At 54.8% G+C, this 27,357-nt stretch overlaps 1 protein-coding gene across 3 annotated transcripts in view; it reads right to left on the bottom strand.

The window, feature by feature from the left end:
* Positions 1-27,357, bottom strand: part of Apoo (apolipoprotein O) — a 104,961-nt gene that overhangs the window by 43,475 nt on the left and 34,129 nt on the right. For all 3 annotated transcript variants that reach the window (XM_039099895.1, NM_001199178.1, XM_039099893.2), the window contains one exon: positions 23,215-23,310. In XM_039099895.1, the coding sequence (XP_038955823.1) occupies positions 23,215-23,310 (96 nt within the window). The remainder of the gene's footprint in view (positions 1-23,214; positions 23,311-27,357) is intronic.

The raw sequence follows: 27,357 nt of genomic DNA, 5'->3' as shown, positions 1-27,357 counted from the left end.
CCCTCTGTCTCGTTGCCTCCGCCTCTGCATTTCTGCCTCTCGGTCGCAGCCTCTGCCTCTCTGTCTCTCTACCTCTGCCTCTGCCTCTGCCTCTGCCTCTGCCTCTGCCTCTCTGTCTCTCTGTCACTGCCTCTGCCTCTGCGTCTCTCTCTGCCTCTGCCTCTGTCTCTCTGCCTCTCTCTCTCTGCCTCTGCCTCTGCCTCTCTGTCTCTGCCTCTGCCCCTCTGCTTCTGCCTCTGACTATCTGCCTCTCTGACTCTCTGCCTCTCTGTCTCTCTGTCCCTCTGCCTCTCTGTCTCTGCCTCTCTGCCTCTGCCTCTGCCTCTATCTCTCTGCCACACTGACTCTGTCTCTGTCTCTCTGTCTTTCTGTCTCTGCCTCTCTGCCTCTGTCTCTTCCTCTGCCTCTCTCTCTCTGTCTATCTGCCTCTGCCTCTGCCTCTGTCTACCTCTGCCTCTCTGTCTCTGCCTCTGCCTCTGCCTCTCTGCCTCTGCCTATCTGTCCCTCTGCCTCTGACTCTGTCTCTGCCTCTGTCTATCTGTCTCTCTGCCTCTGCCTCTCTGCCTCTGCCTCTGCCTCTCTGTCTCTCTGCCTCTGTCTCTCTGCCTCTGCCTCTGCATCTGTCTCTCTGCCTCTCTGCGTCACCGTCTGCCTCTGCCCCTCTGTCTCTTTGCCTCTGTCTCTAGCTCTGCATCTGCCTCTCCCTCTCCCTCTGTCTCTCTGTCTCTATGTCTCTACCTCTGCCTCTGCCTCTGTCTTTCTGTCTCTGCTTCTGCCTCTGCCTCTGCCTCTACCTCTATGTCTCTCTGCCTCTGTCTCTAGCTCTGCTTCTGCCTCTGCCTCTGCCTCTGCCTCTATGCCTCTGCCTCTGCCTCTCTGGCTCTGCCTCTGCCTCTCTGCCTCTGCCTCTGCATCTGTCTCTCTGTCTCTGCCTCTGCCTCTGCCTCTACCTCTCTGTCTCTCTGTCTCTGCCTCTGCGTCTCTCTCTGCCTCTGCCTCTGTCAATCTACCTCTCTGTCTCTGCTTCTGCCACTGCGTCTCTCTCTGCCTCTGCCTCTGTCACTCTACCTCTCTCTCTCTCTGCCTCTGTTTCTCTGCCTCTGCCTCTGCCTCTCTGTCTCTCTGCTTCTGCCTCTGCCTCTCTGTCTCTCCCGCTCAGCCTCTGCCTCTGTCTCTCTGCCTCTCTGTCTCTCTGTCTCTGCCTCGGCCTCTCTGCCTATCTGCCCTGCCTCTGCCTCTGCCTCTCTGTGTCTCTCCCTCTGCTTCTGTCTCTGCCTCTCTGTCTCTGCCTCTCTCCCTCTGCCTCTGCCTCTATGTGTCGCTGCCTCTCTGTTTCTTTCTCTGACACTCTGCTTCTACCTTTGCCTCGACCTCTCTGTCTCACTGTCACTGCCTCTCTGTCTCTCTGTCTCTCTGTATCTGCCTCTCTGCCTCTCTGCCTTTGCCTCTGCCTCTCTGTCTCTGCCTCTGCCTCTCTGTCTCTATGTCTCTGCCTCTGCGTCTGCCTCTGTCTCTCTGTCTCTGCTTCTACCTCTGAATTTCTCTCTGCCTCTGCCTCTGTCTCTGTGCCTCTTGGTCTCTCTGTCTCTGCCTCTGTCTCTCTGCCTCTGCCCCTATGTCTCTGTATCTGTCTCTGGCTCTCTGGCTCTGCCTCTGCCTCTGTCTCTCTGTGTCTCTGTCTCTGGCTCTGGCTCTGCCTCTGTCTCAGCCTCTTCCTTACTGTCTCTCTGACAATGCCTCTCTGTTTCACTGCCTCTGCCTCTGCCTCTACCTCTCTGCCTCAGCCTGTCTGCCTCTCTGCTTCTGCCTCTGCCTCTGCCTCTTTGCCTGGACCTGTCTGCCTCTCTGCCTCTGCCTCTCTGTCGCTCTGTCTCTCTGCCTCTCAGTCTCTGCCTCTCTGCCTATGCCTCTGCCTCTTCCTGTCTGCCTGTGCTCTACCTCTGCCTCTGCCTCTGCCTCTGTCTCTCAGTCCCTCTGTCTCTCAGCATCTGTCTCTCTGCCTCTGCCTCTGCCTCTGCCTCTCTGTGTCTCTGCCTCTCTGTTTCTTTCTCTGACCCTCTGCTTCTACCTCTGCCTCTACCTCTCTGTCTCTCTGTTTCTGCCTCTCTTTCTCTCTGTCGCCCTGACTCTGCCTCTCTGCCTATCGGCCTCTCTGCCTCTGCCTCTGCCTCTGTCTCTGCCTCTCTGTCTCTCTGTCTCTGCCTCTGCCTCTGTCTCTCTGTCTCTGTCTCTGCCTCTGCGTCTCTCTCTGCCTCTGCCTCTGTCTCTCTGCCTCTGCCTCTCTGCCTCTCTGCCTCTGCCTCTGTCTATCTGTCTCTCTGCCTCTGCCTCTCTGTCTCTCTGTCTCTGCCTCTCTGCCTCTGCCTCTCTGTCTCTCTGTCTCTGTGTCTCTGCCTCTGCCTCTGCCTCTTCCTCAGCCTCTGCCTCTCTGTCTCTCTTCCTCTGCCTCTGCCTCTATGCCTCTGCCTCTGTGCCTCTGCATCTCTGCCTCGGCCTGTCTGCCTCTCTGCCTCTGTCTCTCTGTCTCTCTGTCTCTCTGCCTCTGTCTCTCTGCCTCTGCCTCTGCATCTCTCTCTCTGCCTCTCTGCGTCTGCCTCTGCCTCTGTCTCTATGCCTCTGTCTCTATGCCTCTGTCTCTATGCCTCTGTCTATAGCTCTGACGCGCCTCTGCCTCTCTGCCTCTGCCTCTGCCTCTGTCTCTGCCTCTACCTCTCTGTCTCTCTGTCTCTGCCTCTGCCTCTGTCTCTCTGTCTCTGCCTCTGCGTCTCTCCCTGCCTCTGCCTCTGTCTCTCTGCCTCTCTGCCTCAGCTTCTCGCTCTGCCTCTGCTTCTCTGTCTCTCTGCCTTTGTCTATGCCTCTCACTCTGCCTCTGCCTCTGTCTCTGCCTCTCTGTATCTCAACCTCTGCCTCTGCCTCTCTGTCTCTCTGTCTCTGCCTCTGCCTCTGTCTTGGCCTCTGCGTCTCTCTCTGCCTCTGCCTCTATCTCTCTGACTCACTATCACTCTGTCTCTGCCTCTGCCTCTGCCTCTGCCTCTGTCTCTCTGCCTCTGCCTCTCTGTCTCTGCCTCTGTCTATCTGTCAATCTGTCTCTGCCTCTGCCTCTATGCCTCTCTGTCTCTGCATCTGTCTCTCCGTCTCTCTGTCTCTCTGTCTCTACCTCTGCCTCTGCCTCTCTGTCTCTCTGTCTCTGTCTCTGGCTCTGCCTCAGCCTCTACCTTTCTGTCTCTCTGCCTATGCCTCTCTGTTTCTCTGCCTCTGCCTCTGCCTCTCTGCCTCGGCCTCTCTGCCTCTCTGTCTCTCTGTCTCTCTGTCTCTGCCTCTCTGCCTATGCCTCTGCCTCTGCCTGTCTGCCTGTGCTCTACCTCTGCCTCTGTCTCTGTCTCTCTGTCTCTCTGTCTCTCAGCATCTGTCTCTCTGCCTCTGCCTCAGCCTCTCCCTCTGCCTCTCTGCCTCTATCTATGCCTCTCACTCTGCCTCTGCCTCTGTATCTGCCTCTCTGTCTCTCTACCTCTGCCTCTGCCTCTGCCTCTCTGTCTCTCTGCCTCTGCCTCTGCATCTGCCTCTCTGTCTCTCTATCTCTGCCTCTGCATCTGCCTCTGCCTCTCTGTCTCTCTGTCTCGGCCTCTGCCTCTGCATCTCTGCATCTCTGCCTCTCTGCCTCTGCCTCTCTGTGGCTCTGCCTCTACCTCTCTGCCTCTGCCTCTGCCTCTGCCCCTCTGCCTCGGCCTCTGCCTCTCTGTCTCTCTGTCTCTGCCTTTGCTCTGCCTCTGCCTCTGCCTCTGCCTCTGTCTCTCTGTCTCTGCCTCTGCCTCTGCCTTTGCCTCTGCCTCTGCATCTGCGTCTCTGCCTCTGTCTCTCTGCCTCTGCCTTTGCCTCTGCCTCTGCATCTGCCTCTCTGCCTCTGCCTCTGCCTCTGCGTCTCTTTCTGCCTCTGCCTCTGCATCTGCGTCTCTCTCTGCCTCTGCATCTGCGTCTCTCTCTGCCTCTGCATCTGCGTCTCTCTCTGCCTCTGCCTCTGTCTCTCTGCCTCACTGTCTCTGGGTCTCTACCTCTCTGTCTGTGTGCCTCTGCCTCTGCCTCTGCCTCTCTGCCTATCTGCCCTGCCTCTGCCCCTGTCTCAACCTCTCTGCCTCTGCCTCTCTGCCTCTGCCTCTGTCTCTCTGCCTCTGCGTCTGCCTCTGCCTCTCTGCCTCTACCTCTCTGTGTCTCTGCCTCTGCCTCTCTGTGTCTCTGCCTCTCTGTGTCTCTGCCTCTCTGCTTCTGCCTCTCTCTGTGTGTCTCTCCCTCTGTTCCTTTCTTTGAACCTCTGCTTCTACCTCTGCCTCTACCTCTCTGTCTCTGCCTCTGCCTCTGTCTCTCTGCCTCTCGGACTCTATCTCTGCATCTGCCCCTGCCTCTGCCTCTGTCTCTCTGCATCTGCCTCTCTGTCTCTGCCTCTGTCTCTCTGTCTCTGCCTCTCTGTCTCTCTGCCTCTGTCTCTTTTCCTCGGCTCTGCCTCTCTATCTCTCTGTCTCTGCCTTTGCCTCTGCCTCTGCATCTGCCTCGATGACTCTGCCTCTCCCTCTGCGTCTCTCTCTGCCACTGCCTCTGCATCTGTGTCTCTCTCTGCCTCTGCCTCTGTCTCTCTGTCTCTCTGTCTCTGCCTCTCTGTGTCTCTGCCTCTGCCTCTGTCTCTGCCTCTCTGTGTCTCTGCCTCTCTGCTTCTGCCTCTACTTCTGTGTCTCTGCCTCTCTGTTTCTTTCTTTGAACCTCTGCTTCTACCTCAGCCTCTACCTCTCTGTCTCTCTGTCTCTCTGTCTCTGCCTCTCTGTCTCTCTGCCTCTGCCTCTGCCTCTCTGTGTCTCTCTCTCTGCCTCTGTATCTGCCTTTCTGTGTCTCTGCCTCTCAGCCTCTGCCTCTGCCTCTCTGTGTCTCTGCCTCTCTGTTTCTTTCTTTGACCCTCTCCTTCTACCTCTGCCTCTACCTCTCTGTCTCTTTCTCTGCCTCTCTGCCTCTCTGCCTCTCTGCCTCTGCCTCTCTGCCTCTGCCTCTCTGTCTCTCTGTCTCCCTGTCTCTGCCTCTGCGTCTCTCTCTGCCTCTGCCTCTGCCTCTGCGTCTCTCTCTGCCTCTGTCTCTCTGCCTCTCGGTCTCTCTGTCTCTGCCTCTGCCTCTGACTCTGTCTCTCTGCCTCTGTCTCGATGCCTCTGCCTCTGCCTCTCTGTCCCTGCCTCAGTCTCTCTGTCTCTCTGTATCTTCCTCTCTGACTCTCTGTCTCTGCCTCTGCCTCTCTGTCTCTCTATCTCTGCCTCTGTCTCTTTCTCTGCCTCTAACCTCTGCCTCTGCCTCTCTGCCTGTGCCTCTGCCTCTCTGCCTCTGTCTCTCTGTCTCTGCCTCTGATTCTCTGTCTCTGCCTCTGCCTCTCTGTCTCTCTGCCTCTGTCTCGTTGCCTCTGCCTCTGCCTCTCTGCCTCTCTGCCTCTCTTTCTCTGCCTCCGCCTCTCTGTCTCTCTGTCTCTGCCTCTGCATCTGCCTCTGCCTATCTGTCTCTCTCCCTCTGCCTCTGCCTCGGCCTCTGCCACTCTGTCTCTTTGTCTCTCTGTCTCGGCCTCTGCCTGTGCCTCTGCCTCTGCCTCTGACTATCTGCCTCTCTGCCTCTGCCTCTCTGTCTCTCTGTCTGTGCCTCTGCGTCTGCCTCTGCATCTGCCTCTCCGACTCTACCTCTGCCTCTCTCTCTGCCTCCGCCTCTACATCTACGTCTCTCTCTGCCTCTGCCTCTGTCTCTCTGCCTCTCTGTTTCTGGATCTCTGCCTCTGTCTCTCTGCCTCTGCCTCTGCCTCTCTGCCTCTGCCTCTCTGTGTCTCTGCCTCTGCCTCTGTCTCTGCCTCTCTGTGTCTCTGCCTCTCTGCTTCTGCCTCTACCTCTGTGTCTCTGCCTCTGTTTCTTTCTTTGAACCTCTGCTTCTACCTCAGCCTCTACCTCTCTGTCTCTCTATCACTGCCTCTCTGACCCTCTGTCTCTGCTTCTGCCTCTCTGCCTCTGCTCTGCCTCCGCATCTGCCTCTGCCTCTCTGCCTCTGCCTCTCTGCCTCTCTGCCTCTGCCGCTGCCTCTCTGTCTCTCTGCCTCTGTCTGCCTCTGCCTCTGCCTCACTATCACTCTGTGTCTGCCTCTGCCTCAGCCTCTGCCTCTGCCTCAGCCTCTGCCTCTGCCTCTACCTCTGCCTCTGCCTCTGCCTCTGCCTCTGTCTCGTTGCCTCTGCCTCTGCCTTTCTGCCTCTCGGTCTCTGCCTCTGTCTCTCTGTCTCTGGGTCTCTCTGTCTGCCTCTCTGTCTCTCTATCTCTGCCTCTGCCTCTGCATCTCCCTGTGCCTCTGCCTCTATGCCTCTGCCTCTGACTCTCTCCCTGTGCCTCTTTCTCTCTGTCTCTGGATCTGTATCTGCCTCTGCCTATCTGTCTCTCTCCCTCTGCCTCCTCCTCTGCCTCAGCCTCTCTGTCTCTCTGCCTCTGCTTCTGTGTCTGCCTCAGCCTCTACCTCTGCCTCTCTGTCTCTGCCTCTGCCTTTCTGCCTGTGCCTCTGTCTCTCTGCCTCTGTCTCTCTGTCTCTGCCTTTGCATCTGCCTCTGCCTATCTGTCTCTCTCCCTCTGCCTCTGCCTAGGCCTCTGCCTCTCTGTCTCTCTGTCTCTGACTCTGCCTCGGCCTATGCCTCTGCCTCAGATTCTCTATCTCTCTACGTCTGCCTCTGCCTCTGCCTCTGCCTCTGCCTCTCTGTCTCTCTGTGTCTGCCTGTCTGCCTCTCTGTCTCTCTACCTCTGCCTCTGCCTCTGCCTCTGCCTCTGCCTCTCTGTCTCTCTGCCTCTGTCTCGTTGCCTCTGTCTCTCTGCCTCTCTGCCTCTCTGCCTCTCTTTCTCTGCCTCTGCCTCTCTGTCTCTCTGCCTCTGCCTCTGCCTCTGCCTCTCTGCCTATCTGCCCTGCCTCTGCCTCTTCCTCTGCCACTCTACCTCTGCCTCTCTGTGTCTCTCCCTAGACCTCTGTATCTGCCTCTCTCTGTCTCTGCCTCTCAGGTTCTGCCTCTGCCCCTCTGTGTCTCTGCCTCTCTGTTTCTTTCTTTGACCCTCTCCTTCTACCTCTGACTCTACCTCTGCCTCTACCTCTGTCTCTGCCTCTGCGCCTCTGCCTCTCTGCCTCTCTGCCTCTGCCTCTCTGCCTCTGTCTCTCTGCCTCTGCCTCTGCCTCTCTGTCTCTCTGTCTCTCTGCCTCTGCCTCTGCCTCCCTGCCTATCTGCCCTACCTCTGCCTCTCTGTGTCTCTCCCTCTGCCTCTGTATCTGCCTCTCTGTGTCTCTGCCTCTCAGCCTCTGCCTCTGCCTCTCAGTGTCTCTGCCTCTCTGTTTCTTTCTTTGACCCTCTGCCTCTACCTCTGCCTCTAACTCTCTGTCTCTGCCTCTGCCTCTGCCTCAGCCTCTACCTCTGCCTCCCTGTCTCTGCCTCTGCCTCTCTGCCTTTGCCTCTGTCTCTGCCTCAGTCTCTACCTCTGCCTCTCTGTCTCTACCTCTGCCTCTCTGCCTGTGCCGCATTCTCTCTGCCTCTGTCTCTCTGTCTCTGCCTCTGCATCTGCCTCTGCCTATCCGTCTCTCTCCCTCTGCCTCTGCCTCGGCCTCTGCCACTCTGTCTCTTTGTCTCTCTCTCTCGGCCTCTGCCTGTGCCTCTGCCTCTGCCTCTGACTATCTGCCTCTCTGCCTCTGCCTCTCTGTCTCTCTGTCTGTGCCTCTGCGTCTGCCTCTGCATCTGCCTCTCCGACTCTACCTCTGCCTCTCTCTCTGCCTCCGCCTCTACATCTACGTCTCTCTCTGCCTCTGCCTCTGTCTCTCTGCCTCTCTGTTTCTGGATCTCTGCCTCCGTCTCTCTGCCTCTGCCTCTGCCTCTCTGCCTCTGCCTCTGCCTCTGTCTCTGCCTCTCTGTGTCTCTGCCTCTCTGCTTCTGCCTCTACCTCTGTGTCTCTGCCTCTGTTTCTTTCTTTGAACCTCTGCTTCTACCTCAGCCTCTACCTCTCTGTCTCTCTATCACTGCCTCTCTGACCCTCTGTCTCTGCTTCTGCCTCTCTGCCTCTGCTCTGCCTCCGCATCTGCCTCTGCCTCTCTGCCTCTCTGCCTCTGCCGCTGCCTCTCTGTCTCTCTGCCTCTGTCTGCCTCTGCCTCTGCCTCACTATCACTCTGTGTCTGCCTCTGCCTCAGCCTCTGCCTCTACCTCTGCCTCTGCCTCTGCCTCTGTCTCGTTGCCTCTGCCTCTGCCTTTCTGCCTCTCGGTCTCTGCCTCTGTCTCTCTGTCTCTGGGTCTCTCTGTCTGCCTCTCTGTCTCTCTATCTCTGCCTCTGCCTCTGCATCTCCCTGTGCCTCTGCCTCTATGCCTCTGCCTCTGACTCTCTGCCTGTGCCTCTGTCTCTCTGTCTCTGCATCTGTATCTGCCTCTGCCTATCTGTCTCTCTCCCTCTGCCTCCTCCTCTGCCTCAGCCTCTCTGTCTCTCTGCCTCTGCTTCTGTGTCTGCCTCAGCCTCTACCTCTGCCTCTCTGTCTCTGCCTCTGCCTTTCTGCCTGTGCCTCTGTCTCTCTGCCTCTGTCTCTCTGTCTCTGCCTTTGCATCTGCCTCTGCCTATCTGTCTCTCTCCCTCTGCCTCTGCCTAGGCCTCTGCCTCTCTGTCTCTCTGTCTCTGACTCTGCCTCGGCCTATGCCTCTGCCTCAGATTCTCTATCTCTCTACGTCTGCCTCTGCCTCTGCCTCTGCCTCTGCCTCTCTGTCTCTCTGTGTCTGCCTGTCTGCCTCTCTGTCTCTCTACCTCTGCCTCTGCCTCTGCCTCTGCCTCTGCCTCTGCCTCTGCCTCTCTGTCTCTCTGCCTCTGTCTCGTTGCCTCTGTCTCTCTGCCTCTCTGCCTCTCTGCCTCTCTTTCTCTGCCTCTGCCTCTCTGTCTCTCTGCCTCTGCCTCTGCCTCTGCCTCTCTGCCTATCTGCCCTGCCTCTGCCTCTTCCTCTGCCACTCTACCTCTGCCTCTCTGTGTCTCTCCCTAGACCTCTGTATCTGCCTCTCTCTGTCTCTGCCTCTCAGGTTCTGCCTCTGCCCCTCTGTGTCTCTGCCTCTCTGTTTCTTTCTTTGACCCTCTCCTTCTACCTCTGACTCTACCTCTGCCTCTACCTCTGTCTCTGCCTCTGCGCCTCTGCCTCTCTGCCTCTCTGCCTCTGCCTCTCTGCCTCTGTCTCTCTGTCTCTGCCTTTGCATCTGCCTCTGCCTATCTGTCTCTCTCCCTCTGCCTCTGCCTAGGCCTCTGCCTCTCTGTCTCTCTGTCTCTGACTCTGCCTCGGCCTATGCCTCTGCCTCAGATTCTCTATCTCTCTACGTCTGCCTCTGCCTCTGCCTCTGCCTCTGCCTCTGCCTCTCTGTCTTTCTGCCTCTGTCTCGTTGCCTCTGCCTCTGCCTCTCTGCCTCTTTCTCTGCCTCTCTGTGTCTCTGCCTCTCTGTTTCTTTCTCTGACCCTCTCCTTCTACCTCTGCCTCTACCTCTGCCTCTACCTCTGTCTCTGCCTCTGCCTCTCTGCCTCTCTGCCTCTCTGCCTCTCTGCCTCTCTGCCTCTCTGCCTCTCTGCCTCTCTGCCTCTGCCTCTGCCTCTGCCTCTCTGTCTCTCCGCTTCTGCATCTGACTCTCTGTCTCTCGGTCTCTGCCGCTAATCTGCATCTCTCTCTGCCTCTGTCTCTCTGCCTCTCTGTCTCTATGTCTCTGCCTCTCTGTCTCTGTACCTCTGCCTCTGCCTCTCTGCCTATCTGCCCTGCCTCTGCCTCTGCCTCTCTGTGTCTCTCCTCCTGCCTCTGTATCTGCCTGTGTCACTGCCTCTCAGCCTCTGCCTCTACCTCTCTGCCTCTCTGTCTCTGCCTCTCTGCCTCTGCCTCTCTGCCTCTGCCTCTCTGTCTCTCTCCCTCTGCCTCTGCCTCTGCCTCTCTGTGTCTCTCCCTCTGCCTCTGTGTATCTGCCTCTCAGCCTCTGCCTCTGCCTCTGCCTCTCTGTCTCTGCCACTGCCTCTGCCTCTGCCTCTCTGTCTCTCTATCTCTGCCTCTGGTTCTGCGTCTCCCTCTGCCTCTGCCTCTATGCCTCTGACTCTCTGCATGTGCCTCTGTCTCTCTGTCTCTGCCTCTGCCTCTGCCTCTCCCTTGCCTATCTGTCTCTCTGCCTCTGCCTCTCTGTCTCTCTGTCTCTGCGGCTGCCTCTGCCTCAGCATCTGCCTCTCTGTCTCTGCCAATGCCTCTGCCTCTCTGTATCTCTGCCTCTGTCTCGTTGCCTCCGCCTCTATCTCTCTGTCTCTGCCTCAGTCTACCTGTCTCTCTGTATCTTGCTCTCTGACTCTCTGTCTCTGCCTATGCCTCTCTGCCTCTGCCTCTCTGTCTCTCTATCTCTGCCTCCTCCTCTGCCTCTCTCTCTGCCTCTGCCTCTATGCCTCTGCCTCTCTGCCTGTGCCTCTGTCTATCTGCCTCCGTCTCTCTGTCTCTGTGTCTCTGCCTCTGCCTCTGCCTCTACATCTACCTCTCTGACTCTGCCTCTGCGTCTCTCTCTGCCTCTGCATCTGCCTCTGTGTCTCTGCCTCTCTGTTTCTTTATTTGAACCTCTGCTTCTACCTCAGCCTCTACCTCTCTGTCTCTCTATCACTGCCTCTCTGTCTCTGTCTCTACCTCTGCCTCTCTACCTCTCTGCCTCCCTGCCTCTGCCTCTACCTCTGACTCAGCCTCTCTACCTCTTCCTCTCTCTCTCTCTGCCTCTCTGCCTATGCTTCTGCCTCTGCCTCTCTCCCTCTGCTCTGCCTCTGCCTCTGACTCTGACTCTGCCTCTACCTCTGCCTCTCTTCCTCTGCCTCTCAGCCTCTCTGCCTCTGCCCCTGACTCTCTGTCTCTCTGCCTCTCTCTCTGTCTGCCTCTGCCTCTGCCTCTCTATCTCTCTGTCTCTGCCTCTGCCTCAGCCTCCGCCTCCACCTCTGCCTCTGCCTCTGCATCTGTCTCTCTGCCTCTGTCTCGTCTCTGCCTCTGCCTTTCTGCCTCTCGGTCTCTGCCTCTGTCTCTCTGTCTCTGCCTCTCTGTCTCTCTATCTCTGCCTCTGCCTCTGCGTCTCCCTGTGCCACTGCCTCTATGTCTCTGCCTCTGCCTCTCTGCCTGTGCCTCTGTCTCTCTGCCTCTGTCTCTCTGTCTCTGCATCTGCGTCTGCCTCTGCCTATCTGTCTCTCTGCCTCAACCTCTACCTCTGCCTCTCTGTCTCTGCCTCTGCCTCTCTGCCTGTGCCTCTGTCTCTGCCTCAGCCTCTACCTCTGCCTTTCTGTCTCTGCCTCTGCCTCTCTGCCTGTGCCGCATTCTCTCTGCCTCTTTCTCTCTGTCTCTGTCTCTGCCTCTGCCTCTGCCTATCTGTCTCTCTCCCTCTGTCTCTGCCTCGGCCTCTGCCTCGCTGTCTCTCTGTCTCTGCCACTGCCACTGCCTCTGCCTCTGCCTCTGCCACTGATTTTCTGCCTATCTGCCCTGCCTCTGCCTCTTCCTCTGCCACTCTGCCTCTGCCTCTCTGTGTCTCTCCCTATGCCTCTGTCTCTGCCTCTCTGTGTCTCTGCCTCTCTGTTTCTTTTTAGACTCTCCTTCTACCTCTGCCTCTACCTCTCCCTCTACCTCTGTCTCTGCCTCTACCTCTCTGACTCTCTGCCTCTGCCTCTCTGTCTCTCTGTCTCCTTGTCTCTGCCTCTGCCGCTGTCTCTCTGTCTCTGCATCAGCCTCTGCGTCTCTCTCTGCCTCTGCCTCTGTCTCTCTGCCTCTCGGTCTCTCTGTCTCTGCCTCTGTCTCTCTGACTCTCTGTCTCTGCCTCTCTGCCTCTACCTCTGTCTCTCTGCCTCTGCCTCTGCCTCTCTATCTCTCTGTCTCTGCCTATGCCTCAGCCTCTACCTCTGCCTCTCTGTCTCTGCCTCAGCATCTCTGCCTGTTCCTCTGTCTCTCTGTGTCTGTCTCTCTGTCTCTGCCTCTGCATCTGCCTCTGCCTATCTGTCTCTCTCCCTCTGCCTCTGCTTCTGATTCTGTCTCTCTACCTCTGTCTCTTCCTCTGCCTCTGCCTCTGTCTCTGCCTTTGCCTCTACCTCTGTCTCTGCCTCTGCCTCTCTGCCTCTCTGCCTCTGTCTCTCTGCATCTGCCTCTGCCTCTCTGCCTCTGCCTCTCTGTCTCTCGGCTTCTGTATCTGACTCACTGTCTCTCGGTCTCTGCCTCTAATCTCTGTCTCTCTCTGCCTCTGCCTCTGTCTCTCTGCCTTTCTGTCTCTCTGTCTCTGACTCTCTGTCTCTCTGCCTCTATCTCTGCCTCTCTGCCTATCTGCCCTGCCTCTGCCTCTACCTCTCTGTGTCTCTCCCTCTGCCTCTGCATCTGCCTCTCTGTGTCTCTCCCTCTGCCTCTGTATCTGCCTCTCTGTGTCTCTGCCTCTCAGCCGCTGCCTCTGCCTCTCTGTGTCTCTGCCTCTCTGTTTCTTTCTTTGACCCTCTCCTTCTACCTCTGCCTCTACCTCTGTCTCTGCCTCTGCCTCTCTGCCTCTCTGCCTCTGCCTCTCTGCCTCTGCCTCTCTGTCTCTCTGTCTCTCTGTCTCCCTGTCTCTGCCTCTGCCTCTGTCTCTCTGTCTCTGCCTCTGTCTCTCTGTCTCTGCATCTGCCTCTGCCTATGCCTCTCTGTCTCTCTATCTCTGTCTCTGTCTCTGCATCTCCCTCTGCCTCTATGCCTCTGCCTCTCTGCCTGTGCCTCTGCCTCTCTGCCTGTGCCTCTGTCTTTATCACTCTGCCTCTGTCTCTCTGTCTCTGCCTCTGCCTCTGCCTCTGCATCTGCCTATCTGTCTCTCTGCCTCGGACTCTGCCTCTCTGTCTCTCTGTCTCTGCCTTTGCCTCTGCCTCTGCCTCTGCCTCAGCCTCTGCCTCTCTGCCTCTGCCTCTCTGTCTCTCTGCCTCTGTCTCGTTGCCTCCGCCTCTGCCTTTCTGCCTCTGGGTCGCAGCCTCTGTCTCTCTGTCTCTCTGTCTCTGTATCTGCCTCTCTGTCTCTCTACCTCTGCCTCTGCCTCTGCGTCTCCCTGTGCCTCTGCCTCTATGTCTCTGCCTCTGCCTCTCTACCTGTGCCTCTGCCTCTGCCTCTCTATCTCTCTGTCTCTGCCTCTGCCTCTGCCTCTGTCTCCCTGCCTCTGCCTCTGCCTCTGTCTCTCTGCCTCTGCCTCTCTGTCTCGACCTCTGCGTCTCTGCCTCTCTGCCTCTCTGCCTCTCTGCCTCTGCCTCTCTGTCTCTCTGCCTCTGCCTCTCTGCCTATCTGCCCTGCCTCTGCCTCTGCCACTCTGCCTCTGCCTCTCTGTGTCTCTCCCTCTGCCTCTGTATCTGCCTCTGTGTGTCTCTGCCTCTCTGTTTCTTTCTTTGACCCTCTCCTTCTACCTCTGCTTCCACCTCTGCCTCTGCCTCTCTGCCTCTGCCTCTGCCGCTGCCTCTTCCTCTCTGCCTCTGCCTCTGCATCTGCCTCTCTGTCTCTCTACCTGTGCCTCTGCCTCTGCCTCTCTATCTCTCTGTCTCTGCCTCTGACTCTACCTCTCTGCCTCTCTGTCTCCCTGTCTCTGCCTCTGCCTCTGTCTCTCTGTCTCTGCCTGTGCCTCTGCGTCTCTCTCTGCCTCTCGGACTCTCTGTCTATGCCTCTGCCACTGCCTCTGCCTCTCTGTCTCTCTGCCTCTCTCTCTCTGCCTCTCTGCCTATCTGCCCTGCCTCTGCCTCTCTCTCTGCCTCTCTGCCTCTGTCTCTCTGTGTCTCTGCCTCTGCCTCCGGCTCTAGCTCTCTGTGTCTCTGCCTCTCTGCTTCTGCCTCTAACTCTGTGTCTCTGCCTCTCTGTTTCTTTCTTTGAACCTCTGCTTCTACCTCAGCCTCTACCTCTCTGTCTCTCTGCCTCTCTGTCTCTCTTTCTCTGCCTCTCTGTCTCTCTGCCTCTGCCTCTCTGCCTATCTGCACTGCTTCTGCCTCTGCCTCTCTGTGTCTCTCCCTCTGCCTCTGTATCTGCATCTCTGTGTCTCTGCCTATCAGCCTCTGCTTCTGCCTCTCTGTGTCTCTGCCTCTCTCTTTCTTTCTTTGACCCTCTCCTCCGACCTCAGCATCTACCTCTGCCTCTACCTCTCTGTCTCTGCCTCTGCCTCTCTGCCTCTCTGAATCAGCCTCTCTGCCTCTGCCTCTCTGCCTCTGCCTCTCTGTCTCTCTCCCTCTACTTCTGCCTCTGCCTCTCTGTGTCTCTCCCTCTGCCTCTGTATCTGCCTCTCTGTGTCTCTGCCTCTCAGCCTCTGCCTCTGCCTCTGCCTCTCTGTCTCTGCCTCTGCCTCTCTGCCTCTGCCTCTGCCTCTCTGCCTCTCTATCTCTGCCTCTGGTTCTGCGTCTCGCTCTGCCTCTGCCTCTATGCCTCTGACTCTCTGCATGTGCCTCTGTCTCTGCCTCTGCCTCTGCCTCTGCCTCTCCCTTGCCTATCTGTCTCTCTGCCTCTGCCTCTCTGTCTCTCTGTCTCTGCCTCTGCCTCTGCCTCAGCATCTGCCTCTCTGTCTCTGCCAATGCCTCTGCCTCTCTGTATCTCTGCCTCTGTCTCGTTGCCTCCGCCTCTGTCTCTCTGTCTCTGCCTCAGTCTACCAGTCTCTCTGTATCTTCCTCTCTGACTCTCTGTCTCTGCCTATGCCTCTCTGCCTATGCCTCTCTGCCTCTGCCTCTCTGTCTCTCTATCTCTGCCTCCTCCTCTGCCACTCTCTCTGCATCTGCCTCTATACCTCTGCCTCTGCCTCTCTGCCTCTCTGTCTCTGCCTCTCTGTCTCTCTGCCTCTGCCTCTCTGTCTTTCTGCCTCTGTCTCGTTGCCTCTGCCTCTGCCTCTCTGCCTCTCTGCCTCTCTGTCTCTGCCTCTCTGTCTCTCTGCTTCTGCCTCTCTGTCTCTGCCTCTCTGTCTCTCTGCCTCTGCCTCTGCCTCTCTGCCTATCTGCCCTGGCTCTGCCTCTTCCTCTGCCACTCTGCCTCTGCCTCTCTGTGTCTCTCCCTATTTCTCTGTATCTACCTCTCTCTGTCTCTGCATCTCAGTCTCTGGCTCTGCCTCTCTGTGTCTCTGCCACTCTGTTTCTTTCCTTGACCCTCTCCTTCTACCTCTGCCTCCACCTCTGTCTCTGCCTCTGCCTCTCTGCCTCTGGGCCTCTGCCTCTCTGCCTCTGCCTCTCTGCCTCTGTCTCTCTGTCTCTGTCTCTCTGCCTCTCTGCCTCTCTGCCTCTGCCTCTCTGCCTCTGTCTCTCTGCCTCTGTCTCTCTGCCTCTGCCTCTCTGTCTCTCGGCTTCTGCATCTGTCTCTTGGTCTCTGCCTCTATTCTGCGTCTCTCTCTGCCTCTGCCTCTGCCTCTCTGCCTCTGCCTCTGCGTCTGCCTCTCTGTGTCTCTCACTCTGCCTCTGTATCTACCTCTCTGTGTCTCTGCCTCTCAGCCTCTGCCTCAGCCTCTCTGTGTCTCTGCCTCTGTTTCTTTCTTTAACCCTCTGCTTCTACCTCTGCCTCTACCTCTCTGTCTCTGCCTCTGTCTCTCTGCCTCTCTGCCTCTCTGCCTCTCTGCCTCTCTGTCTCTCTGCCTCTGCCTCTCTGTCTCTCTGCCTCTGCCTCTGCCTCTGCCTCTCTGCCTCTGCCTCTCTGTGTCTCTCCCTCTGCCTCTGTATCTGCCTTTCTGTGTCTCTGCCTCCCTGTTTCTTTCTTTGACCATCTCCTTCTACCTCTGCTTCTACCTATGCCTCTGCCTCTCAGCCTCTGCCTCTTCCTCTCTGCCTCTGCCTCTGCCTCTCTGTCTCTCTGTCTCTGCCTTGACTCTGCCTCTCTGCCTCTCTTTCTCCCTGCCTCTGCCTCTGCCTCTGTCTCTCTGTCTCTGCCTGTGCGTCTGCGTCTCTCTCTTCCTCTGCCTCTACCTCTCTGCCTCTCGGTCTCTCTGTCTCTGCCTCTGCCTCTGCCTCTGTCTCTCTGCCTCTGCCTCTCTGTCTCTCTGTCTCTCTGTCTCTGCCTCTCTGCCGCTGCCTCTGCATCTGCCTCTCTGCCTCTCTCATCTGCCTCTGCCTCTCTGTCTCTCTGCCTCTGTCTCTTTTCCTCTGCTCTGCCTCTCCATCTCTCTGTGTCTGCCTCTGCCTCAGCCTCTGCCACTGCCTCTCTGTCTCTGCCTTTGCCTCTGCCTCTGCCTCCCTGTCTCTCTAACTCTGCCTCCTGCTCTGCCTCTCCCTCTGCCTCTGCCTCTGCATCTGCCTCTCTGACTCTGCCTATGCCTCTGCGTCTCTCTCTGCCTCTGCCTCTGCATGTGCCTCTCTCTCTGCCTCTGCCTCTATCTCTCTGCCTCTCTGTCTCTGGGTATCTGCCTCTCTGTCTCTCGGCCTCTGCCTCTGCCTCTCTGCCTATCTGCCCTGCCTCTGCCTCTCTCTCTGCCTCTCTGCCTCTGCCTCTCTGTGTCTCTGCCTCTGCCTCTGTCTCTGCCTCTCTGTGTCTCTGCCTCTCTGCTTCTGCCTCTACCTCTGTGTCTCTGTCTCTCTGTTTCTTTCTTTGAACCTCTGCTTCTACCTCAGCCTCTACCTCTCTGTCTCTCTGCCTCTCTGTCTCTGTCTCTGCCTCTCTGTCTCTCTGCCTCTGCCTCTCTGCCTATCTGCCCTGCTTCTGCCTCTGCCTCTGCCTCTGCCTCTCTGTGTCTCTCCCTCTGCCTCTGTATCTGCCTCTCTGTGTCTCTGCCTCTCAGCCTCTGTCTCTGCCTCTCTGTGTCTCTGCCTCTCTGTTTCTTTCTTTGACCCTCTCCTTCGACCTCTGCTTCTACCTCTACCTCTACCTCTCTGCCTCTGCCTCTTCCTCTCTGCCTCTGCCTCTCATCTGCCTCTCTGTCTCTCTACCTGTGCCTCTGCCTCTGCCTCTCTATCTCTCTGTCTCTGCCTTGACTCTGCCTCTCTGCCTCTCTGTCTCTCTACCTCTCTTCCTCTCTGCCTCTGCCTCTGCTTCTCTGCCTATCTGCCCTGTCTCTGCCTCTGCCACTCTGCCTCTGCCTCTCTCTGTCTCTCCCTCTGCCTCTGTATCTGCCTCTCTGTGTCTCTGCCTCTCTGTTTCTTTCTTTGACCCTCTCCTTCTACCTCTACTTCCACCTCTGCCTCTGCCTCTCTGCCTCTGCCTCTTCCTCTCTGCTTCTGCCTCTCATCTGCCTCTCTGTCTCTCTACCTGTGCCTCTGCCTCTGCCTCTGCCTCTGCCTCCCTATCTCTCTGTCTCTGCCTTGACTCTGCCTCTCTGCCTCTCTGCCTCTCTGCCTCTCTGCCTCTCTGCCTCTCTGCCTCTCTGTCTCCCTGTCTCTGCCTCTGCCTCTGTCTCTCTGTCTCTGCCTGTGCCTCAGCGTCTCTCTCTGCCTCTGCCTCTGTCTCTCTGCCTCTGCCTCTGCCTCTGCCTCTGTGTCTCTGCCTCTCTGCCTCTGTCTCTCTGTCTCTCTGTCTCTGCCTCTTTGCCGCTGACTCTGCCTCTGCCTCTACCTACCTGCCTCTCTCATCTGCCTCTGACTCTCTGTCTCTGTCTCTGACTCTGCCTCTGCCACTGCCTATCTGTCTCTCTGCCTCTGCCTATATGTCTCTCTGTCTCTGCCTCTGCCTCTGCCTCTGCATCTGCCTCTCTGACTCTGCCTCTGCCTCTGCGTCTCTCTCTGCCTCTGCCTCTGTCTCTCTGCCTCTCTGTCTCTGGGTCTCTGCCTCTCTGTCTCTCTGCCTCTGCCTCTGCCTCTGCCTCTCTGTGTCTCTCCCTCTGCCTCTGTCTCTGCCTCTCTGTGTCTCTGCCTCTCTGCTTCTGCCTCTACCACTGTATCTCTGCCTCTCTGTTTCTTTCTTTGAACCTCTGCTTCTACCTCAGCCTCTAACTCTCTGTCTCTCTATCACTGCCTCTCTGTCTCTCTGTCTCTACCTCTGCCTCTCTGCCTCTCTGTCTCTGCCTCTCTGTGTCTCTGCCTCTCTCTTTCTTTCTTTGACCGTCTCCATCTACCTCTGCCTCTACCTCTGCCTCTACCTCTGTCTCTGCCTCTGCCTCTCTGCCTCTCTGCCTCTGTCTCTCTGCCTCTACCTCTGCCTCTCTGTCTCTCGGCTTCTGCATCTGATTCTCTGACTCTCGGTCTCTGCCTCTAATCTGCGTCTCTCTCTGCCTCTGCCTCTGTCTCTCTGCCTGTGCCTCTGTCTCTCTGCCTCGGTCTCTCTGTCTCTGCCTCTGCATCTGCCTCTGCCTATCTGTCTCTCTCCCTCTGATTCTTCCTCGGCCTCTGCCTCTCTGTCTCTCTGTCTCTGCCTCTGCCTCTGCCTCTGCCTCTCTCTCTCTCTCTCTCTCTCTCTCTCTCTCTCTCTCTCTCTCTGCCTCTGCCTCTGCGTCTTTGTCTCTGTCTCTGCCTCTGCCTCTGCCTCTGCCTCTGCCTCTCTGCCTCTGCCTCTGTCTCTCTGCCTCTCTGTCTCTGTCTCTGCCTCTGCCTCTACCTCTGCCTCTGCCTCTCTGTTTCACTGTCTCTGCCTCTCTGCCTCTCTGTTTCTGCCTCTGTCTCTCTGCCTCTATCTCACTGCCTCTGCCTCTGCCTCTCTGCATCTCGGTCTCTGCCTCTGTCTTTCTGTTTCTCTGTCTCTCTGTCTCTGCCTCTCTGTCTCTGCGTCTGCCTCTCTGTCTCTCTATCTCTGCCTCTGCCTCTGTGTCTCCCTCTGCCTCTGCCTCTATGCCTCTGCCTCTGCCGCTCTGCCTCTGCCTCTGTCTCTCTGCCTCTGTCTCTCAGTCTCTGCATCTGCCTCTGCCTATCTGTCTCTCTGTCTCTGTCTCTGCCTCTGCCTCTCTCTCTCTCTCTCTCTCTCTCTCTCTCTCTCTGCCTCTGCGTCTCTGTCTCTGTCTCTGCCTCTGCCTCTCCTCTGCCTCTCTGCCTCTGCCTCTGTCTCTCTGCCTCTCTGTCTCTTTCTCTGCCTCTGCCTCTCTGTCTCACTGTCTCTGCCTCTCTGCCTCTCTGTTTCTGCCTCTGTCTCTCTGTCTCTCTGTGTCTGCCTGTCTGCTTCTCTGTCTCTGCCTCTGCCTCTGCCTCTGCCTCTCTGTCTCTCTACATCTGCCTCTGCCTCTGCCTCTGCCTCTGCCTCTCTGTCTCTCTGCCTCTGTCTCGTTGCCTCTGCCTCTGCCTCTCTGCCTCTCTGTCTCTGCCTCTCCCTCTCTGTCTCTCTGCCTCTGCCTCTCTGTCTCTCTGCCTATCTGCCCTGCCTCTGCCTCTTCCTCTGCCACTCTGCCTCGGCCTCTCTGTGTCTCTCCCTATGCCTCTGTATCTGCCTCTCTGTGTCTCTGCCTCTCTGTTTCTTTAACCCTCTCCTTCTACCTCTGCTTCTACCTCTGCCTCTCTACCTCTGTCTCATTGCTTCTGCCTCTGCCTCTGCCTCTGTCTCTTTGCCTCTGTCTCATTGCCTCTGCCTCTGCCTCTCTGCCTCTCTGCATCTCGGTCTCGGCCTCTGTTTTTCTGTCTCTCTGTCTCTCTGTCTCTGTCTCTCTCTCTCTCTCTCTCTCTCTCTCTCTCTCTCTCTCTCTCTGTCTCTGCCTCTCTGTCTCTCTACCTCTGCCTCTGCCTCTGCGTCTCCCTCTGCCTCTGTCTCTCTGCCTCTGTCTCTCTGTCTCTGCATCTGCGTCTCCCTCTGCCTCTGCCTCTGCCTCTGCCTCTATGCCTCTGCCTCTGCCGCTCTGCCTCTGCCTCTATCTCTCTGCCTCTGTCTCTCTGTCTCTGCATCTGCCTCTACCTCTGCCACAGACTCTACCTCTGCCTCTCTGTCTTTGTCTCTGCCTCTCTGCCTGTGCCTCTGTCTCTCTTCCTCTTTCTCTCTGTCTCTGCCTCTGCCTCTGCCTCTACCTATCTGTCTCTCTAACTGTGCCTCTGTCTCTCTGCCTCTGTCTCTCTGCCTCTGCCTCTGCCTCTTTGTCTCTCTATCTCTGCCTCTGGCTCTCTGTCTCTGCCTCTGTCTCTCTGTCTCTCTGTCTCTGCCTCTCTGCCACTGCTTCTGCCTCTGCCTCTCTGCCTCTCTCATCTGCCTCTGCCTCTCAGTCTCTCTGCCTCTGTCTCTCTTCCTCTGCTCTGCCTCTCTATCTCTCTGTGTCTGCCTCTGCCTCAGCCTCTGCCTCTGCCTCTCTTTCTCTGCCTTTGTCTCTGCCTCTGCCTCTCTGTCTCTCTAACTCTGCCTCCTGCTCTGCCTCTCCCTCTGCCTCTGCCTCTGCCTCTGCATCTGCCTCTCTGCCTCTGCCTCTGCCTCTCTGTCTCTCTGTCTCCTTGTCTCTGCCTCTGCGTCTCTCTCTGCCTCTGCCTCTGTCTCTCTGCCTCTCAGTCTCTCTGTCTCTGCCTCTGCCTCTGTCTCTCTGCCTCTGCCTCTGCCTCTGTCTCTCTGCCTCTGCCTCTCTGTCTCTGCCTCTGTCTCTCTGACTCTCTGCCTCTGCCTCTGCCTCTCTTTATCTCTGCCTCTTTCTCGTTGCCTATGCCTCTGGCTCTCTGTCTCTGCCTCAGTCTCTCTGTCTCTCTGTATCTTCCTCTCTGACTCTCTGTCTCTGCCTCTGCCTCTCTGCCTATGCCTCTCTGTGTCTCTATCTCTGCCTCCTCCTCTGCCTCTCTCTCTGCCTCTGCCTCTATGCCTATGCCTCTGCCTCTCTGCCTGTGCCTCTGTCTCTCTGCCTCTGTCTCTCTGTCTCTGCCTCTGACTCTGCCTCTGCCACTGCCTATCTGTCTCTCTGCCTCTGCCTATATGTCTCTCTGTCTCTGCCTCTGCCTCTGCCTCTGCATCTGCCTCTCTGACTCTGCCTCTGCCTCTTCGTCTCTCTCTGCCTCTGCATCTGCATCTGCGTCTCTCTCTGCCTCTGCCTCTGTCTCTCTGCCTCTCTGTCTCTGGGTCTCTGCCTCTCTGTCTCTCTGCCTCTGCCTCTGCCTCTCTGCCTCTGCCTCTCTGTGTCTCTGCCTCTCTGTGTCTCTGCCTCTCTGCTTCTGCCTCTACCTCTGTATCTCTGCCTCTCTGTTTCTTTCTTTAAACCTCTGCTTCTACCTCAGCTTCTACCTCTCTGTCTATCACTGCTTCTCTGTCTCTCTGTCTTTGCCTCTGCCTCTCTGCCTCTCTGCCTCCCTGCCTCTGCCTCTACCTCTGCCTCTGCCTCTCTGCCTCTGCCTCTCTGTCTCTGCCTCTCTGCCTATGCCTCTGCCTCTTCCTCTCTGCCTCTGCTCTTCCTCTGCCTCTGCCTCCGCCTCTCTTTCTCTCTGCCTCTGTCTCTCTGCCTCTGCCTCTGCCTCTCTATCTCTCTGTCTCTGCCTCTGCCTCAGCCTCTGCCTCTGTCTCTCTGACTCTGTCTCGTTGCCTCTGCCTCTGCCTTTCTGCCTCTCGGTCTCTGCCTCTGTCTCTCTGTCTCTCTGTCTCTGCCTCTCTGTCTCTCTATCTCTGTCTCTGCCTCTGCGTCTCCCTGTGCCTCTGACTCTATGTCTCTGCCTCTGCCTCTCTCCCTGTGTCTCTGTCTCTCTGCCTCTGTCTCTCTGTCTCTGCATCTGCGTCTGCCTCTGCCTGTCTCTCTGCCTCTGCCTCTGCCTCTGCCTCTCTGTCTCTCCCTCTGCCTCCCTGCCTGTGCCTCTGTCTCTCTGCCTCTGTCTCTCTGTCTCTGCCTCTGCATCTGCCTCTGCCTATTTGTCTCTCTCCCTCTGCCTCTGCCTCGGCCTCTGCCTCTCTGTCTCTCTGTCTCTGCCTCTGCTTCTGCCTCTCTGCCTCTGCTCTGCCTCTCTGCCTCTATCTCTCTGTCTCTGCCTCTCTGTCTCTCTGTCTCTGCCTCTGCGTCTCCCTCTCTGTCTCTCTAACTCTGCCTCTGCCTCTGCCTCTGTCTCTGCCTCTGCCTCTGCCTCTGCCTCTGCCTCTGCCTCTGCCTCTGCGTCTGTCTCTCTACCACTGTCTCATTGCCTCTGCCTCTGCCTCTGTCTCTCTGCCTCTATCTCATTGCCTCTGCCTCTGCCTCTCTGCATCTCGGTCTCTGCCTCTGTCTTTCTGTTTCTCTGTCTCTCTGTCTCTGCCTCTCTGTCTCTGCATCTGCCTCTCTGTCTCTCTATCTCTGCCTCTGCCTCTGTGTCTCCCTCTGCCTCTGCCTCTATGCCTCTGCCTCTGCCGCTCTGCCTCTGCCTCTGTCTCTCTGCCTCTGTCTCTCAGTCTCTGCATCTGCCTCTGCCTCTGCCTATCTGTCTCTCTGTCTCTGCCTCTGCCTCTGCCTCTGCCTCTGCCTCTCTGTCTCTCTGTCTCTCTGTCTCTGCCTCTCTGACTCTTCCTCTGCCTCTCTGTCTCTCTGTCTCAGCCTCTCTGCCTCTGTCTCTGCCTCCGCCTCTCTGTCTCTGTCTCTCTGCCTCTGCATCTGCCTCTGCCTCTCTCTCTCTCTCTCTGCCTCTGCCTCTGCCTCTGCCTCTGCCTCTCTGCCTCTGCCTCTGTCTCTCTGCCTCTCTGTCTCTGTCTCTGCCTCTGCCTCTCTGTCTCACTGTCTCTGCCTCTCTGCCTCCCTGCCTCTGCCTCTGCCTCTCTGTCTCTGCCTCTGTCTCTGCCTCTCTGTCTCTTCCTCTGCCTCTCTGCCTCTCTGTCTCTTTCTCTGCCTCTCTGCCTCTCTGTCTCTCTGCCCCCCTCTCTCTCTCGGTCTCTCTGTCCCTCTCTCTCTGCACCCCTCTCTCTCTTCCCCCTCCCCTCCCTCTGCCCCTTTGCCTCTCTGCCTCTCTGCATCTTTCTATGTCTCTCTCCCCCTTATCTGCCTTTGCCCACCTCTGCCCCTCTGCCTCTGCCCCTGCCCCTGCCCCTGCCTCTGCCTCTGCCTGAGTGCTGGGATGAAAGGTGTGTGCCACCACACCTGGCAACAGTGAAAAATTTACAGTTTGACAGGTGTGAAAGACATTTAATAGAAGTTCACTCTTTCTGTACCACAGAGCAATATTTGAACATGTAAATGTGCTTATTAAGCATAACTAATTTCTTTTTCTTACCAAGAGTATAAACTTCTATGTATCTTTACAGCCAAATGTAATTGGGTAAAGATGAACATGAACCATATGTTAAGCAGTCCACATTCAGGAACCAACTTACTTAAGAACTATTAAATATGGATTATGGATAAAGAGACAGACATTTATCTCATTTTCCCATATAAACTTACTGGGGGGGGGGAATCCTAAAAAAATTTGTACCTACCTCTAGCAAAAAGGAGTCCAACAAAACCAGCAAAACCAATAACTCCGAGTCTTGGGTAAAATCCAGGAGGTGCATTTTGAAGATAGTTATAGTTGTCTACAATGGAAAAAGATTGGGAAATAACTCCATAAATTGTTCGTTAAAACCAAAACCAAAAGTCTCACACTTAACTAGAACATACAGTACCAAATGTTCCCCCACCACACATTCTTTGCTTCTTGTTAATACATATTTGTTCTTTTCTTTTAAGTCTGGTTTCATTTAGTATGGCGTGGTCTTGAACTCATGATCATCCTGTCTCATTTCCCATGTGCTGAGATTACAGGTATATATCACCAAACCTAGCTCACACTTTTTATTAGATATTTTATGTATTTACATTTCAAAGTTACCCCTTTCCCACCTCCCCCACACTCCCTATCCCATCCGCTTGCTTTTATGAGGATGCTCCCACTCTCACCCACTCCCACCTCAACTCCCTGGCATTCCCCTACACTGGGGAAATCAAGACTTCACAGGATCAAGGGCTTCTCCTCCCATGCCCAAAAAGGCCGTCCTCTGCTACATATGCAGCTGGAGTCATGGGTCCCTCCATGTGTACTCTGTGGTTGGTGGTTTAGTCCCTGGGAGCCCTGGGGGTGGGGGGTCTGGTTAGTTGATATTGCTGTTCTTCCTATCGGGGTTGCAAACCCCTTCAGTTTCTTCAGTCCTTTCTCTAACTCCTCCATTGGGGTCCTCATGCTCAGTCCAATGGTCAGCTGCAAGCATCCTCATCTGTATCAGTAAGGCTCTGGCAGAGCCTCTCAGGAGACATCCATATAACAGGCTCCTGTCAGCAAGCACCAGCTCACACTGTCTTAAAGACAACCTTGCTATGTGGCCCAGGCTGAATTTAAACTCGCTCTATCCCAGACAGGCCTGGAACTCACAATCCTGCTTCACCTTGAGTGATAGGATACACACCACCATGGCCAGCTGTAACAATATGCTTCTTTCTAACACATTCTTTCAGGAACCAAACACATTTAACTCAGAGAAGCAAGTGTCCTTTGCCATCTGAACTCATTATTTGAACTCAAGAACAATATACTTGGATAATGAAGGAAAAATGTAGTATAAATTTGTTCTGGCTGGTTTTTTGTCAACTTGTCATAAGCAAGGGTCATCTGGGAAGAAGAACCTCAACTGAGTAAATGCCTCCATCAGATTCCCTTGTAGGCAGGTCTTGAGGGCATTTTCTTGATTAATAGCTGATGATATGGGAGGGCCCATGCCACTGTGGGTGGAGCCACCGAGGTCCTGGGTGCTATAAGAAAGCAAGATGAATGAAAGGCCTAGGAACACTAAGCCCTAAATGGGATGTCTCTATCAAATCCCTCCTCTTAGGGCTCAGGGAACCCCACCAAAGGGGAGGCAGAAAGAACATAAAAGTCAGAAGAGTTGGAGGACTCCAAGAAAACAAGACCCTCTAAGTCAACATGAGCTAAGTTCACATCAACTCAGAGACTGAAGCAGCAAGCACAGGGCCTGCACGGGTCTGCACTGGGTCCTCAGCATATATACTATGGCTTCCGGGTCAGTGTTTTTAATGGGATTCCTGAGTGCACAAACAAGTGGGTCTCTGATTCTTGTGCCTTCTCTTGGGCTCTTTTCCTTCTGATGGTTTGTCTTATCAGTTTCTACTGTGTTAGTTTTTGTTTTATCTTATATTTTAACATTATCCTGTTTGTTTTCTAATGACAAGCATAAAGGGGGTGGATCTGTATAAGAAGGAAGGTGGGGAGGAACTGTGAGGAATGGAGGGAGGTAAAACTGTAATCAGGGTATATTATGTGAAAAAAATCTATTTTCAACAAAAGGAAAAATAAAATAAAATTGCATTAGTGTTACAAAAAGAGAAGAAATCAAGTTGAGCAAGCTATAGGGAACAAGCCAGTCAGGAGTGCTCCTTCATGGCCTTTGCATCAGTTCCTACTCTGACTTCCCTCCATGATGGGCTATAAACCATAAGCTGGAATAAACCCTTACCTCTCCAAGTTGCTTTGGTCATGGTGTTTCATCACAGCGATAAAAAGCAAAGTAGGACAAAGTTGATGCTAGAAATAAATAGCCACTCTTGCAGGTCATAGAATTTAATAATTTAAAAATAAATATAACAGTGATCCAAATCAGGAATAAATAATACAACATATGACTTTATTTGCCATGCCTAAGCATGTCTTAGGACTTGGATCTGCATGATATCTCCTTTCCTCTCCTCCCTATGGAACCAGTCACACAGCAGATTGGCGCCTACTCCAGCACTATCTCCTCAGGAAAGTTCATCATAACTCAGCAGCACAGACACTGTGTTTTTCTCTAAGGCACCATCAGATGTTATTCTCTGTACCACCCTTAATATCTCACCCTAAGGTACTCTGTATTTCATCATTCATGCATGTGTTTTCTGTCTCCCCACACAGAATATATGTTCTCTCATGGTTGATTGCTTAGTGATAACAGCAGATAATTATTCAACAGATCTTTGCTAAGAACACCACCAAGTACAATGGCACATATGTATGAAGTTGTCATGGTGAAACCCATTACTTTGTATGCTAACCTTAAAAATTCATAATTAAAAAAGAATACAGCCAGAAGTTGATTAATACCAGATAAAGTAATAAATGACTTGAAGCTATCATGACTTAGAAAGCCTTCATTGTCTCTCAACTTCTCATTAGCCCTCCCTATGTTTACAATACTTCCTGGAAAGGCCTGAGTCCTGTCTCGAAGCACTGATCGCATTGTGCTGGCTATGTGGTTTGTTATCCAGAATCCCACCCCTACATTTTAACTAACAATGCTAACATGGCTATCACTGCTCCTTGAAGACTCGCCTTCAGAAATCTTTCCCTGCTGGTATCTCCCCAGCCTCTTCCTAACCAATCCATTTCCTCTCAACCTTGTAAGTCTCTGTATTTTGGGATAATATTAAATGATGTATATCTCAGAGATTGTGACTACTATCATTTTTCTTGTGGATGTGGGGGTTACTGTTTTAAGATAGGGTATTGCTATGTGGCCTAGACTGACCCGTATCCTGAGTGGAACCAATCGCAATGCCTGGCTTTGACCACTGTCTTAATCAACCTTGATCATCAATGCCTGACAAAATGGTGACTTTAAAAATACACTCTGAGGGGTTGGGGATTTAGCTCAGTGGTAGAGCGCTTGCCTAGGAAGCGCAAGGCCCTGGGTTCGGTCCCCAGCTCCGAAAAAAAGAACCAAAAAAAAAAAAATACACTCTGAACTGAATGTTAACAAGCAATAGGCACAAGTTTTATCCCCCTGTAATGCCAGATACATGCCAATTTTCCTTTTCCTGGATTCTCTGGGAAATATAGTAATCATTTTAAACATTACTAGAGGGTTTGTGTGATATCAGTATTAATTCCCATCTGGTCTTTTGTTTAGTTTGACTTTAACCAGCCTTTTCTTTCTATCCTTTTATCTGTGTCATTTGAGGCAAGTTTCAGACATGCACACAGAGCAAATCATACAAAAATGAGAAAGAAGACATGTTTTTAAGATCACACCTGAAGCCAAGCCTCAATGCTGGTAACATGCCTTAGCTGTGACTGCTGGAAAACAGACTCACAGTCTTGAGAGAATGGAATGCTTCTTCTTAAGAATCGTCCTAATAAATCAGAGAAAGAACTGGAAGAGCTTGAAGGGGCTCGAGACCCCATATGAACAACAATGCCAAGCAACCAGAGCTTCCAGGGACTAAGCCACTACCTAAAGACTATATACATGGACTGACCCTGGACTCTGACCTCATAGGTAGCATTGAATATCCTAGTAAGATCATCAGTGTAAGGGGAAGCCCTGGGTCCTGCTAAGACTGAACGTGATTGTTGGGGGGAGGGCGGCAATGGGGGGGAGGATGGGGAGGGGAACACCCATAAAGAAGGGGAGGGGGAGGGATTAGGGGGATGTTGGCCCGTAAACCGGGAAAGGGAATAACACTCGAAAAACTCAAGTTAAAAAATAAAATAAAATAAAATAAAATAAAATAAAATAAAATAAAATAAAATAAAAAAAGAGTCTTCCTAATAACTGTGTTCAGGAGGAGAAAAGACAAATATCTCCACTAATGCC

The sequence above is a fragment of the Rattus norvegicus genome, chromosome X (genome assembly GCF_036323735.1).
Source record: "Rattus norvegicus strain BN/NHsdMcwi chromosome X, GRCr8, whole genome shotgun sequence".
Taxonomy (NCBI): Eukaryota; Metazoa; Chordata; class Mammalia; order Rodentia; family Muridae; genus Rattus; species Rattus norvegicus.
This window is presented reverse-complemented; position numbering and strand designations above follow the sequence as displayed.